Here is a 15,928-nt window from a genome sequence, read left to right as displayed (position 1 = left end):
CGCTATGGAATCACTGAGGCTGGTGCATGGTCCGTAGGCTGTGGACCTTTGGTGGTGGTTTTGTTGTCTGTGTGGAGCTGGAAGTTCATGTGTTCCATGATCATCGGCATGGTCTCATCGGTGGTCATGCAGACGACTGATTCTTTGTTTACGATGGCGATGCCGCCTCTGCTGGCACGGTCACTGTGTTTCATCTTGAAGCCAATGGGGTGTTGTGATGGTGATGTCTGGGACGAATGTGGGGGTGAGAAGAGCGGCTTTGCGTTGGTCAGAAAGCAGACGATTTGTTCCGGGGAAGTCTCGGCCGAAAGGGATGGTATGACGCTGGTTACTGTGATGACAGTGGGTCATAGGGTGGCGATGAACCAGCAGTGGATGCAGGAGAAAAGGTCCAGTTGTGGAGCGAGGCAATGTGAGGCAGCAGTTGTTGCGTCTGGTTGCATGGCATGGAGATCTGAAACTGAGTATCTGTGGGAGTGCAGAGGGCCTGGATTTCTGGCGCTGGGTGCGGTCCAGGCTCTGACTGCCCTACCTTTGGCGCGGCCGCACAGCGGCCACCATCAGTAGTCCTAGTAGGAGTGAGGGGTTGTCAAGGAGGTGGGAAACGGTGAAAGCAGGAAAAACCACAGGACCTAAATCAGTCATTTAGAGTAGTAGGTACCTGTTTCTGATTATTGGTTCTAGATTTACTGCATCAGGTGATCCCCTTTCAAAGCTTTGGCATATCAAGTGGCTCTTGCCTCGCTTTGACATTAATATCTTTACAGGTATTATGAAATTAATTATTTGCCCACCGTGCCAGCTCAGAAATGATAATTGGATTATGCGTGATCTCAATGAAAAATAATGTATTCTTAAATGAACACATTTCTCTCCTCACCAATTAAAACCCCACAAATCACAGGAAACAAAAAGTTTCTTATTTAGCAAATTGAGGCTGCATTTCATGTGGACATGCTCTGTGCACTGCTGTGCTCTGTGCGTCTGACATCATTACCTAGGGGCGTGTATCAATTAGACCCAGCTGCTTGGGCAGCGTTCCAAATTGGGATCAGGACGTTATTCCTCCTAGGAGATGCAGTACAAGCCCAGGTGGCTGCTGTCTTTTCCTGCTGCTCAGAGTGCAGCCCTTGGAACCTTGTCCTCGTGGCTCCTCTGGGTCTGATAGCTCATCTCAGCTGCAGTTTCTAAATACATGAGGCGCTTTGAAACCCGTATTTGACCCTGAGGGAACTAAGCGTTTCACCACAGCCTTGTTGCGGAGATGAGCTTCAGGGAATGTTGTTCCACTACTTTTTAAGTTGAAACAAGAGATCATGGCCTTCTTTCTTGTTGCCGAAATAGGTGCAGTTTTTTGTGCTGGTTCAAAGAAAGATAAAACCCCGCTGAAGTCTTCCTTTTTCAAAGAAGCAGGAATAAAAACACTTAATACGTTTTCCTCAAATATCCATTTTCTAAAGGCAAAAACTGCACGAGTTTGCAGAGATCTTTATTCAGTTGGTTCATATTGTTTATTTTTAGGACTAACTACCACATTGTTCAGTCCCTCGTGTATCTAAAGAAAAAACGTTAACAGTTTTTCTGGTGTACTATTTATAATCTGATTGACAACCATTAATACTATTTCTAGGAATACAATGCCATCTCCCCCCTCACTGCAGTCCCCCGTGACACCTGTTGCCTAAGACAATATTTCCTAGGACCGGTGACTGGAGGGGGGCACCCAGTAGCGGCTGGTCTTGCGGCAGAGTGGCTGGAGGGGTATGGGGTGGGAGAGTGGTATGCGGTGGTGGGGGTCGACAAACGAAACAAATAAATGAATTAAATTACCTGCACCTCGACTATCTCCGCTCTGCCTCTCTTCTTCCTGCTGTTTACGTGCTGAGGCTCCCAGACTCCCACAGCCAATCCCAGCACTTCCCTCATGTTGGCCCGCATGAGAGAAGCGCTGGAATTGGCCTGAGCGGGCTTGTTTTCATCTCCAAAGGTGACTGGAAGCCTCCGCCTGCGGTTCTCTCCACCCACAACGCAGCTTGGGTTAGGGAGATGTCGAGGCACATGGCGGTTTGGCCGTCCTAAGACGGCCGCCAAACTGGCATGCGCACTTACAACAATGCTGCCCACCACTCCCCTTCCATGCCTCTCATGTCATGACCCCGCCCCCACATACTCCGCTCCGTGCAGAGAAAAAATAAAATGATAATACTGTTAATAATGATAATAATATTTTTTACTTTCCCTAAGCTGGCCAGCAGCGGGTGCGACGCTCCTCCACCATAGCAGCGGAGTCGCCGCTAGGATCACCTTTATTTAATGGTTGCCATGGTGTCAAGTTTGAAGCCCGGTGGATAAGCTTCAGGAGAGATCTTTCGTATATATACCTCTTTTCGATTTAGCCATTTAAGTCCAAAGACACTTGCTATTCTGCTTTGTATCGTTGTACAAGAAAATGGGCAGGTGAGGCCACGGTGCTATCATGGTACAAACCTTGGTGGTGGAGGGGGAAGAGCGTCAGAGGGCAGAAATTGCAGATAAGGGCCTGGAATCGGATCACTCCATGCTGTGGCCACTCCATGCTGCGGCTCCTACGCCCGCTCCAAGGATCTTGCCCGGCCTCTCTCTCATCCGATGCCACTGTTCCAGGCTCTGCTGCAGGAGGAGCATTGGAGCTTCGCAGAAAGACCTCTGTCCGGGAGCCTGGCCAACTCTGCCTCCTTGGGAGAAACATCTTAATGCATCATTGTTGGTGTAGCTGAGAAATATGTTCCAAGACTGATTGTAATACTACTGAAATTCACAACAGAAAGCAGGTTCTCCACTCATTTGCCAGTTTGATGCTGATGTGTGGAGTGAATCTCGTTATTCATCATCCAAAAGCTGTTTGCTGGTGAAGTACGGTAGATCTTGTCATTTGACTGTTTCATGACTGAGTGTAATTCCTCGACCCTGTATCTGTTTGGTGGGCCTCAATGTGATGCCGGATTAGTTTGGGATTGTGTGTTGATGGTTGGTTTACACTTGTGTGACATCTGCTTATGCACTGATGTGGCACCTATGACTATTTAACGTTAAACTGTGATCATTTGATAGTAAACTGCTCTACAACTACTCCGTATGTACTAATAGGATTTCTGATTAGTGTGCATTGGCCTTGTTGCATTGCATTAATGTGAAATCCGATTTCTGTGTACTCACTTGGCATTACATTTTTGTGCTTTAATGTGGTGCCTTATTGGTGTGGATTGATTTGGCATTCAGTCGGTGTGCAGACTTGTTTCTCTTTTGGTCTGCAGCCGTGTCACCCGTATGGTCTGGCCCTGTGGTGACCATTGGTTTGCACTCTAGTGGTTCCCAACTGTGTAGTGTCAGAACAGTGGAGCAAGGTTTGTCACAGCGACTTGTACACCAATGACCCCGGAAGAGGTGTGCATCCAGAAAAAACTCGCTGTGGGTCGTGATTGCCCGTAATAAGTATTTTGTGAAGGTTTATGAATTGCTTTTAACTGCTCTCATCATCTTTATTAATGTCTTCCTTTTATTCTCTTTGCCTAGCTTCCTTTTGAGATGGAAGTCTATTATATCCAGCATGTGATGCTCTACGTCATCCCAATCTACTTACTTCGAAAAGGAGGTACTGTACTGTCGCCATTTTGTTTTGCAGATCACTTAGCAAGTGTACTTCCTTTCCCCATGTGTGTAAATCTACCCCACTCTTTATATTGATAACACTGGTATTGCTTACGTACATTTTAGTGACCTATAGATTTATTTATTTAATTTTGTGGCTGGAGGTTCTTTAAGGATGAGAAAGAATGTAAGCATCATTATCATAACATTGGTTATCCTTGTAGAGGTACTGAAACTGTACTGCCTCCTATTTCTTTGTGACTGCTCTGTGGCTGCCAGGGTGGAAAGCTGCCTGCAAGAGATATCTGAAGCTCTGCAGCCTGTGTATAGTTGTTGACCTAATTCTACAGGGTATGTGTTGTAATCTTCTTTCCTATATTATATGCGGGTGATACATTCTGCCCCCCTTGTACCCTTCCCCTCTTGGTATGCCCCACTAGAGTTTGACTTAGAATGTTGGCACCTCTTCAGGAGTCCTTGAGAGCAGGTGATAGAATAAAGACTGCGTTCACTTACTTCAGCTTCAAGATTCTTCTTCATAACACTGGCGACGAGGATGGGATGAAATGGCCCATGTTCTGTCCCTTAGTCTGAATTTACGTTTGTGGAAAGCGCATCTTACCCAAATTTCTACTTACCCTGATCCTATCAATCAGGATGTGGAATTTATCATAATTGATTTTAACACACAGATCTACCACTTAGGTATACAAAATAGTTTGTGAATCTGGGCCTCGGTGCATGACCTCAGCAGACATGTAAGGTGCATAAGGGCATGGAGTCAAGAGTAGAAGTGCTCTGTCTATACCTATCATGTACCTGGTGCATTCTTTTTTACAAATGACTAAATATAATCTTTGGAACCAGATAGTCAGTAGAAGAGCTCTCTGATAGCCAAAACCCTTGTAAGCCAAATGTAGATCTAATTACATACTTAAAGAATGTAGGCATGTTAAAAAGAGTAATAAATAAAACTGTGATTCAAACACAATTTTAGTGTTTAAAAATGATACAGACGTATACTATCACTGTTAATTAAAACCCATAATATAGAGTGTATATAACCATTTTGGTAGAAACCTACCTTGTATAAATCACCAAGCACATGAAACAGATGTGAGGAAGATATATTAATGTACAAAAAACATTGAAGACTAAGAGCAAGTGAAGAAACAATGGGATAGAAAAGAAGGAAAGAGAAAGAAAATAGTGTGACTAAAAACAGTTATAAGAAAACGATGTAAAGCATAATATTCAAGCTGGATTAAAGATATAACTTTGGGTCACGGTAAGTTTATTGTTAACCGTGTTTTAGAAAAACAACATTGGTTAAAGGCAAACAAAAAAAACTATTCGTTTTGAATTTGTTGTAAAAGCATGAAAATCATCTGCCCTGTGGTTAACACACATTCCATTCTACAAAAAAAAATACAATTTAGAGGAGTCTTTCCAACATGATCACGTCTGCGTAGGCCATAGAAATTCCACATGCATGCACACATTGAAAAGTAAAGAATATAAAGGAATTAATGATCTTGATGTCATTGGGAATAGAAAGATGAACCTAAATTTGGATATGGCTGGGTCAAACTGAGGCATCATGTTTGGCAAAAGAAGGATGGGTTGGAATACTGCACTGAATGATTGTCTGCGGATACACTTAATTGCAAGCATTCCTCTCATCACCTCTTGTGTGTTTCACATTCACTATTGAGCTACATATGTAATAAGTCCCCTGATTTGAAATATGAACACAGTGTGTCACAACGGTCATAGAACTTACTTAACGTGACATGTGCTATCAGTAGTGTATTATAATGAGTATTTAGAGGCTTTAGAGGATTTGACTATTTTAATCCAGAGTTTGACGCTTAATTTGATATTCCTGTTTGCAAGTCACTGTTCCCACATCAATTCAATACTATATGTAGATTAAGTTCACTTTGTTATATCTCTGTAAACAAAGATGAATACATTTAATAATTCATTGTGTAGGAGATTAAGAATATCAACAGAATAAGAATTTGCAAATTGAAAAAGTGGTTGTATAAGTGAAATAATTGTGATACACGTTATAAAGGTAGTTTAATTTAACAGACCGTAACCTGTTGACTCCACTGACCCGTTGTGCACCTTTGTTGAAACCTTGACACACTAAACAACTGTGCTGCCCTCTTGACATACGCTTTCACCAAGTAATCACTAGAATGACTTCAATTGCACCCACCCTAACCAATTAACAAACTGTATCAAAACTCTCAGACCTACACCGAGAACCGGATGATGCAAGCCCTAACTCCATTCCACTCGCCTTGGACTCACCCCTCTCTACTAATGTTGGCCCTTCTCAGTTCACACAAAATGTCCGCCTCTCCAACCTCAATGACACAGGCCCTCCCTATATTGCAGCTCACTCACCTTCCTTAACCACAAGACTAGTCCATTGAGTTGTGCATCCTGCAGACCCACCAAGCTCTCAACCATGTATCAGATTTGGAAGCTGAAGTTTCCCCAGAATCTTACATCGCTATGGCCCAGAATACATTCCACACTCCTTTGTCCAGTATCTCGGTAATCATGAGCACAAATAGAATCCCTTGTATGTTCACCTCACCTAGACCCCCTGCTCAATACACCACTTTTCGGACACTGCATACCACAAACAATAGTTCTAGCCTGCTAACATGCATGCTCCAAAACTGCAGATCAGCAGGTAAACACGCCACAGGTATCGCAGAAGTTATACTGGATAATGAAATAGATATTGTATTCCTCACTGAAACATGGCTCAATGAACACTCAACACCCATTCTAGACCTGCTCATTCCTCCCAGCTGTACCATCATTCGACAGGGCAGACCAAAGAGATTAGGTGGCGGTCTGGCAATCCTACACAAAGAAGGAATCCATCTTGCTTACTTAATGACCTCAAAATACTCCACTTTTGAATACCTCGAACTTGTTGGAAGAGTTGAATTTGCAACCAAAGGCAGCTTTCCTATCAAACTTCACAACATCTACCACCCACCTGGTGACCGCACCCTCTTCTCCGAGGAACTAACTGACTTAGTAACGCTGTTATCCCTAACTGACTAAAATGACGTTTTCTTGGGTGATTTCAATATTCAATGGAATTACTCGGAAGACGCCACTGTTCGCCTCGTTACTAACCCTCTTGAAATAAATGACCGCAAACAACTCTAAAATGAACCAACCCATTGTAAAGGCTCCACTCTAGATGCTATAATCAGCAAAAATGTATCTGATCTCACTTCAATCCATCACACCTATCGACTGGTCTGACCACCATCCCATACTATTTAATATCAAGACCCACCACAGACCTAACACCGCCCCATCCTGCTACCCCGCACGCCGCTCTTCACACGCTGTAGAATCGGGGCCTGCTGCCCCGGCCACGCGCGAGGCACAAGCTCCTGCACGCCTGCCTCAGAGCAGCGAGGCACCAGATCTGTGCTGCCCCTTCCGCTGCCGTACAAAAGGGGGTGGTAATGGACGGAGCATCTGAACCAATCATACACTCACACCCAGTCAAAAGATCTGGGTTTAATCCATCACCGTTCTTTAGCCCACTCTGCCACCCCAGTTCAGACATGGCTATATGCAAATCAGTCTGACCCTGTGCCTCATGGGAACAGTCCAGCCCGAACTGCCAAGCCATGCCTTCCCTGGACTGGAAACAAGCTTCCGAGGACCGGTTTCTGGCATTCCAGCCATCTTCAGCCCAGCTTGCTTGAATCCAGTGGCAAAGTGAGCAAGGGACTCATGTCTGAGCATACCCTGCCACACTTATGGCGGCCAAAAGCGGTACAAAAGGGGGTGGTAATGGACGGAGCATCTGAACCAATCAAACACTCACACCCAGTCACCACCCCCCTTTTGTACCGCCCCTTCCGCTGCCTGCACCCGCAGCTACGCGTGCTGCTAGGAGACCCGTGTGATGCTGCGCTGAGGGGAGTGCTGTAAAGAAGTGCCTCATGGACTTCTGAACAAGCATTGGCAACTGCAAGCCCACAGAGACAGGTGCAAGTAGAAAAAGGAGCGCAGGACTCCAGGAAGGAAGGAGTAGCTTGGCTGGTGCAGCAAGCGCCACCTCGTGGGTCACCACACTGGGGGACTGAGCCTACCCACGCTCCAGCATCCACAGAAGAGTGAGCAAGAGGGTGTATCACACCCACACCTGCAGGCACAAGGAGCCACCGTGCAGTCAGGGTAACTAGGACACGTATGGGGATATACCCCTGAGCCGCACATCAGCACGCAAGCCGCGCCTTTGCGCCTCCACACACTCGTGTCCAGCCGCAATGAGCAACACCATGCTGGCGGCAGGGGCTGCCGCCCAGCAAGATGGAGGGCGCATTCCGGCGGTCGCCGCCAATCCTCCGCCACTAGTGCACACCCATATGGCAGTCGCACCACTACCCCCGTTTAGTGAGGCCGCGGACCCCGCAACAGCTGCGCCAAGATGGAAGGCCTGAGTCGGACGGCTCAACCACTACTTCAAGGGGACCCGCAAAACCGATGGGACTGTCAAGCGGTCATTCCTCATCTACTACGGCGTTGCGGAGATCTATGATCTTTTTGAGACGCTTCCCAATACCAGAACCGATGATGACTACGAGGTGGCGGTCGTTGCGCTCAACAGACAGTTAGACCCACAGCTCAATCACGACTTTGAGAAGTTCAAGAGGGCGTGGCAAACCGAGACCGAATCTGTGGATATGTTTTATGCGCGACTACGCCGGCTGGCCAGCATGTACCCCTTCACGGACCAGAGGTACGAAATCCGGGACCAGATCATCCTAGGATGCCGCTCAAAACTCCTGCGCAAGCTAATCCTCCGGCAACCTGGAATCTCGCTGGACGAGATCGTGATCCTTCCCTGCTCCCACACTCTATCGGACGCCAGGGCAGAGGAGATGGAGGCCGTCCCGGCACCCGCCAATCAAGAAGGAAAAGGTGGATGCCATCCAGAGACGGCCCCCGATGTCGCACCAGGATCCTGGACCGCCACCATGTGGACTATGTGAATACTGTGGGGAAGATCACCCTGTGACGGCGTCTGTGGGGCAAAAGGAAAAACATGCTCTTGCTGCGGAAGGCTAAACCATTACGCCAGAGTGTGCCACGGTGGGAAGTTCCGATCGACAGTGTCAAGGTCCAGAATTATGTCCCAGCATGTTCTCCAAATCTCCCTTGATGACCTACCGCCGGTGCCAGATGACCAACCCCGGGATCGACGCCCCAATACATGAGGATTAGAACGACGACGAAGAGTTTGTGGTGTCATACGTCAGCCGGACGGGGACTGGTCGAAGGCCACCTCCCATGTGCTCCGTCTCCATTGAAGGCACTGTCATACGAGCCCTCATCGACACTGGAGCCTCCGTCAATGTGATGGACTCCGACCAATATGATCGCCTATCACCCCGACCTCCTCTCGCAAAATCCACTGCAAGGATCTACACGTATGGAGGGACGGAGCCGCTCCCTCTCCGTGGCGTCATTCAGACCACGGTCGCAAGTGGGAGCTACTCCACCGAAGTGAAGTTCCTCATCACGGAGGGTAAGAAAGGGACTTAGTTCATCTGCCACAAAACCGAAGACCTTGGGCTTGTCTTCTTCGCCAATCAAGTTCATGAATCCCATCCGGAGGCGATGTTGAAGGAGTTTCCGGCGCTCTTCGAAAGACTGGGGAAACTAAAAGGCAAGAGGTTCAAGCTTCACATTGACCCTTCCAGTGGCCGTCTGGCACCGTTGGGTGCCATTCAACTTACGCCCGCAAGTAGAGGAGGAGCTAAGGAAGCTCGAAGAGTTAGGGGTAATCAAGAAGGTGTCTGGGCCTACCCCATGGGTGTCCCTGCTGGTCGTGGCACCCAAACCCAAGCAACCAGGAGCCAGTCGACTCTGTGTCGATGTGAGACTACCGAATACAGCTGTGAAGAGGGAACGCCACATCACCCCCACAATGGACGACAACGTGGCAGACTTAAATGGAGCAAAGTGGTTCTCCAAACTAGACCTGAACGCCGGCTACCATTAGCTAAAACTGGAGCCGGAGAGCCGGTACATTACCACCTTTTTGACGCATGTGGGCCTACGCAGGTACAAGAGGCTCAGCTTCGGAGTGTCATCAGCTGCAAAAGTCTTCCAAAATGCTATCTGGGAAGCACTGTCGGGGCTGCAGGGAGTAATCCACCTCAGCGATGATATCCTTGTGTACTCCACCACGCTTGAGGAACATCACTCGCACCTCAGGACCGCGTTGAAAAGGCTGGTAGACTGCGGGCTAAATCTGCACAAATCCAAGTGCTCATTCCATCAGGAGAGCATTGACTTCTTTGGACCAATTCCTTGGTACGTACCTTCGGACTCCTCATAGCACGACTAAGTGTGCTCTGGCTCATCTCCTGTATCCCGTCTGACCCGACTTGGGTGCCCGTGGAGCGGTATGATGCAGCCGTCCAGTCGAGGAGGGAGACAACGAACCGGAAGGCGACTGAGGCCCGAAGAGCTCAGGAACTTCAGCTCAGAGTGGGAGACCGTGTGGTGATCAAAGACCGACACCCCAGGTGGAAGTTCCGGACGTACTACGAGCCGGAGGCGTGGGTCGTCGTAAGTGTCCAAGGGACCATGGTAACCGCTCAAAAGGGACAACAATCTGTCACGAGGAATGTGTCCAGTTTCAAGAAGACAACGGAGGCAGAAGTAGTCTCCGAGGTCTCTGAGTATCAGAACTTATCTCCCCGTGTCGCCAAATGTGAAAAACGCCTTGCCGGAAGTGCCGAGACAAGCCAGTCAGGGAAGTGATGGTAGTGCCCGTTTGACCGGCCAGGACGCCGCTGCCTAGTCGGTTGAGGGAACCCTGGCTAGGGTTGCAACGTCTCCCTGTGCCCGAGACAGAAGTATGGTCTCCGGCCGAATCCGGTGCCGAGTCAACGGTTGAGAGACCTTGTATATACCTCACCCTGAACTGAGAGAACTTAATGGTCTCGAACCAAAAGAAATCAGGGATGTAGAGAGCCCCCCGGACTCTCTCCGACAATGTTGCGATACACTCACGCATCCATACACCCCTCGGGGCTGGCTCGTCCCGAGGGTATAAATAAATGGGCTGAAGACCGCTTGTGGTCTTCCGGCCGAGAGATAAAGCACTGTCTCTCGAGTAGTTCTTTGATGCGCAGCTGATGCCTACCTGACCTGGGCCGCGCTACAAGTTCTATGCTCCAAGAAAGATTCCAAGCAGGACAGCGGAGAACCTTTAATTTGCACTGTAGGCAGGTCTAGATGTTATCCCTGTGTCTGTTTTCAGGGTATGCCGGTGGTCATACCGAATAAATCCCTTTGCATCACATAGCCAGGTAGGTGAAGCATTCTTTATCACCAGACATCAATTCCAAACACCTAGGGGGCAGTGAAATCGCTGGACGCTGCACTAGATAGGAACTCTGTAACATAAAATCCTATTTGTTGTTTTTTTACGAAAACCCAACTGAATGGTGGTATTTGTTGGCTACCTGCCTGGGTAATCCTAGATCTGCTTAAAGAATATCCTAGACGCCAGTATTGAGAACTGTAAACATGGGTGAAGATTAGCGGTTTAAATATACCTTTTGATAAAGGCCAATAAGCGGATAGCCTGGCGCAAAAGTTCCTTGTGTATTCTTAGTCTTCTACTGCCACCTGGTGGTCACGTCCATGCAGTGCGCTGTCCGCGATTTTCCTTTACTGGCACAAACAAGAGTGCTTTGTTCGAATTTATTCGTTGTAATTTAGTAACGCTCAGAAAACATTTTGGGAAATGTTCTTTTTTTTAGAAGTGCTTAACTCGCTAATTATATTTCCCCATTTCTCCACTTATAGACTCCTCGCGACCTGTGTATTTCCACGCTTAGCCCAGTTGCCTAATTTCTCTTCAAACTGGAAAGCACCAGGAGGGCCCCGGGGCCTGCAACGCTGCTTTCGCTCTCTCTGCTCGTTTTAACCGCTCTAATGCGGATTCTGTAATAATCGCCTTACCGACCTGACCTCGCCTCCTCCCCCGCCTTATCCTCGGCTCCTTTTAACGCGTTCACTCTGCTCTGCCACAGCCCCGCTGGGCTTCCTCTCCTCTGCCCCTGCGCCTCTTCGATCATCTCTCCCTTGCCCCCCGCTGCGGCCTCTTCTCCTCTGCTACCCCCTCGCCCCCTCCACTGCGGCCTCCTCTCTCCACTGCCCCCCCCCTACCGTCTCCTCTCTTCTCTGAAGTGGACTGACCCATAGCCCTCTGCTGTAGTGGGAGGAAATAAAGTGACTAAAACACTAACAAACCAATGGATGTAGAGGGCTGCCGGAAAACCCCTATAATAATTATATTATACATATTATTTTAATAAAATCTAAAGTTTTCTCTACTCTTGAACCGAAAATGGCCATTTATTCAGAGCGCACTGTAGCGTTCACAAATTTGGTGTTAGGTGGCGCTAGAGGTAACTGGTGCTACTATTGCCCTGCTCATTTTTACCCAATTTAATGATGTTTAAAGATTGAAAGGCAGAGTCCTGCCCTGGGCTTTAAACCGGTGACCTGCAGGCTGCGCGGTTATCAAAGCAGCAAGTGCAGACATTAGTGGAGGTATCCTATAACCAAGTAGGTCTGCCCACAAGATCTGTCAGTATTAATTTGTAGTGCTCTAACTGCAACCCTCTCCAGCCATTCACATTAAATTAAATATGCTTTTTTGTTCTCCGCATTACTCATTATCTACCAAGCCCCCTTTTATTGTTTCTAAATGGATCAAATTTCAAGATCGTCTTCAGGTTGTGTCACAATTTGTTTCCCATCGAGGAAATTTCGTAGTCTGAAGCGTAAGCTCATCAGGCACTACGTGGCAAAGCAGATCAAGTCCTCGGACAACCCCGCGAAAGAAGTTTTTAAGATAGTCCAAGGTTTTATGAAACCGCTAACCCTGAAGAGCACTATCCCCCCCATCTTTGGCTCCCTGTGAAGATCTAGCTACTTTCTTCCAGAACAAAATTTTAACTATTTATTCCTCCTTTCCATCATCCGGATTATCCGATATGACAACTCATTCCGCACTGGATACATGGTCGGCTTTCCGCCCGTTTGGGATGGAAGCATCACTGGGGGAACTAAATAGAATAAAATCCGGCTCTCCGTTGGATCCATGCCCGGCCAGATTTTTTAAGATATTAGCCCCCTGGCTCAACTCCACACTGAACCCTATCTGGAACTCCTCACTTGAGACTGGTGTCTATCCAACAAGCTGGAAAAAGCTTATGTCCAGCCTATCCTCAAGAAAGAGGATGCTGACCCAGCAGAGCTAAACATTTTTAGGCCTATATCTCTTCTCCCTGCCGCGGCCAAAATTCTGGAAAAAGAAGTCCAGAGCAACTCTCAGACTTCCTGGAATCGAACAACCATCTTCACGATTCTCAGTCTATTTTAGGTCGGGTTACAGCACGGACACAGCTCTGCTTGAAGTGGCCAAATCGATCCATGAAACCTTAGATCAGGGTAGTTGTGCAATGTTGGTGCTGTTGGATTTGTCTGCAGCCTTTGACACAATGTCACATAGGATCCTCCTGAACAGACTCCATCATTTAGGAGTGACAGGAACTGTTTTGGCATGGGTCTGTTCATTTCTTTTTTTTAAAAACTGATTTTATTAATAAGAAAAAGCATTGGTACAAATAATATGCAGCCGTATTGGCATGTCCATAGAGGAAAACAAGACATTGTCATCAAAACATTACATACACTGTGCAAAATATTTCATCCGTACGGTGTCCCCGGGTGGCCCCCGGCTCCCCACAACACTTATATGGATCCGAGTTGTATGTACTATACTAGATTGCTGCTTCAGGGTCACACATTCATCCACGTGTCCTATCGCCAGTGGAGGGGGCCCAGTATCAATCATGGAGGTTCTGGTCATTTCTTGAGGGTCGCTCTCAACAAGTGATTCTTCATCCCCATGTCTATAGTTCCAGCCCCCTGATGTGTGTGTTCCTCAGGACTCGGCTCTGAGCCCCACACTTTTTAATGTTTATCTCACGCCTCTCGTTTTAATTGTCGAGCAATTTGGGGTGAAAGTTCTCGTATGCTGACGACACACAACTGGTGTTTTTTTTTTAGAGTACGCAACAAGACCGCTTTTGCCAATTTTAGACTGTCTTTTAAACATCTCATCATGGATGACGGACAGCTGCCTAAAACTAAACACCGATAAGATGGAGGTCTTATTTTTCAATCAACCTACTCCACCCCGATCAGTGCTGTGGTGGCCAACTGAGTTTATTTATTTATTTATTTTGAAAGTTTTATAGAGCGCAAACAAGATCCTTGCGGATATCCGAGCGCTTTACACACAGATGGGATAATCCGATAAAGGAATAATAATTAAACAAGTATATAATGCAAAGAGGCGCAAACAAGTTAAACAAATGGAAACAAGGTGAGGTAGCAACGGTGTGTAGGTGGTCAACTGTACATAGTCTTTGAAGGAGACAAAATGAGTAACGAGAGTACATTAGTCTAAATTCATGTGAATTTAGCTAAGAGGAGAGATTTTACTTTTTTGAAAGATGCCGTGGAGGAGATAAGTCTGATTTCTGGAGGAAGATCATTCCAGATCCTGGGCGCCATTCCTGAGAAGTAGCGTTTATATATCTTTTCCTTGTGGAATCTTTGGGGTTTCAAAAGAAGGTTTTCTGCGCTTCTTGTAGCTCTTGGGCCACCCAAAATGGTCAGTTTCTGAGCGAGGTAGCTGGGTGAGTTATGGTGTATAGCCTTGTGTGTCATGCAAGCGATTTTCTTAGGTGTATTCTTGCTTCGTATGGCAGCCAGTTCAAGGATATTAACCACATCGCTGCGGCGGCTATCCCGCCGCAGCGCTAAGTGGGCGGGGCGGCCGCATGCTGGTTACAGAACCGCTCCGTCACCAGCCGCGGTTGGGCTGTGCTTGTGACGGAGCGGTTCCGTCATGGCCCCGCCCGCTCAATAGAATGCGCCGCGCAGGCGCGGCGGCAGAGCCTTGAGGGAACCGCTCCGTCATCAGCACAGCGCCACCGCAGCTGATGACGGAGCGGTTCTGTCATCAGCATAGAAAGGGTTAAGTCGGGAGAGATGTGTGACTGTTTTTTTGAGCCCGTGATTAGTCTGGCTGCAGCATTCATAGAGGCTCTTAATGGTGCGGTAGTCAATATGGAGAGGCCACAGAGGTCAACAATTCCATAATCCACTCGAGGGATTACTAGGGCTTAGACTGCAGTTCTGAAGTCATTTGCAGGGAGGAAAGGTTTCAGCTTCCTCAATGTGTTGATTTGGAAATTAGCTCCTTTCGTAGCATTGCTGATATGGTGATACATATTGAGAATGCAGTCGAGGGTTATGCCTAAGGATTTCGCTGAGTCCACGATTGTAGGTTGAACGTTAAGTGCAGTGAGATGGTTAAGCCAGGACTGAGTGATGGGGACTTTGGAGGGAGGAGCTATTAGGAGGAATTCCGTTTTTAGAGCGTTGAGTTTGAGATGATTCTCTGCCAGCCAAGTCTGTGTGTTCCTAAGCATTGTGTTGAGAAGTTTGATGTCTTCAAGGGTGTGTATTTTAAGGTAGAGCTGGGTATCATCAGCGTACATGTGAAATCGTACATTAGATGCTTGGAGCAGTGAGGTGAGTGGTTCCATGACTAGATTGCACAAAGTAGGGGATAGGGAGGATCCTTGTGGGGCACCTAGTGTTACAGGAACTGGTGTGGACATAGTATTGTTAATCTTGAATGTCTGAGTCCGGTTATGCAGAAAGGAGGTGAACCATTTGAGTACTGTCCCCGATATACCCATTCTGAGATTCAGCAGATCGAGTAAGTTCTCGTGTTTGACCGTATCAAAGGCTGATGAGAGGTAGAGAAGGATGAGGAGGCAAGTATCGTTCTGATCAAGAATTTAAAGTGCGTCATCAATTATGTGTGTCATGGCTGATTCCGTGCTGTGACCTGCTCGGAAGCCTGATTGATGTGAATTGAGGAGGTGAAAGTGCTCAATGTGTTTTGTCAGTTGGAAGTGTACACGTTTTTCTAAGAGTTTGGCCAAGGTAGGGATATTGGTGATAGGTCGTAATTAATCAAAATCCGCCTCCGTCACCAGTTTCCTCTGCCAGGAACCTAGGGTTCAAGTTTGACTCAACTTACTGGCAAGGTGCAAATTGCTCATGTCTCCTCACGGTGTTTCTGGAAACTGAAGGCTCTGCCAAGATTTCTTCACTTCCTGCACATGGAGTG

General features: G+C 47.3%; 1 protein-coding gene across 1 annotated transcript in view; it reads left to right on the top strand.

The window, feature by feature from the left end:
* The window catches only part of TMEM164 (transmembrane protein 164), a 294,646-nt gene that overhangs the window by 242,224 nt on the left and 36,494 nt on the right, over positions 1-15,928 (top strand). Inside the window, exon 4 of the mRNA XM_086918442.1 lies at positions 3,553-3,631. Within this exon, the coding sequence (XP_086774568.1) occupies positions 3,553-3,631 (79 nt within the window). The remainder of the gene's footprint in view (positions 1-3,552; positions 3,632-15,928) is intronic.

Source organism: Lissotriton vulgaris, chromosome 4_1 (assembly GCF_964263255.1).
Source record: "Lissotriton vulgaris chromosome 4_1, aLisVul1.2, whole genome shotgun sequence".
Taxonomy (NCBI): Eukaryota; Metazoa; Chordata; class Amphibia; order Caudata; family Salamandridae; genus Lissotriton; species Lissotriton vulgaris.
This window is presented reverse-complemented; position numbering and strand designations above follow the sequence as displayed.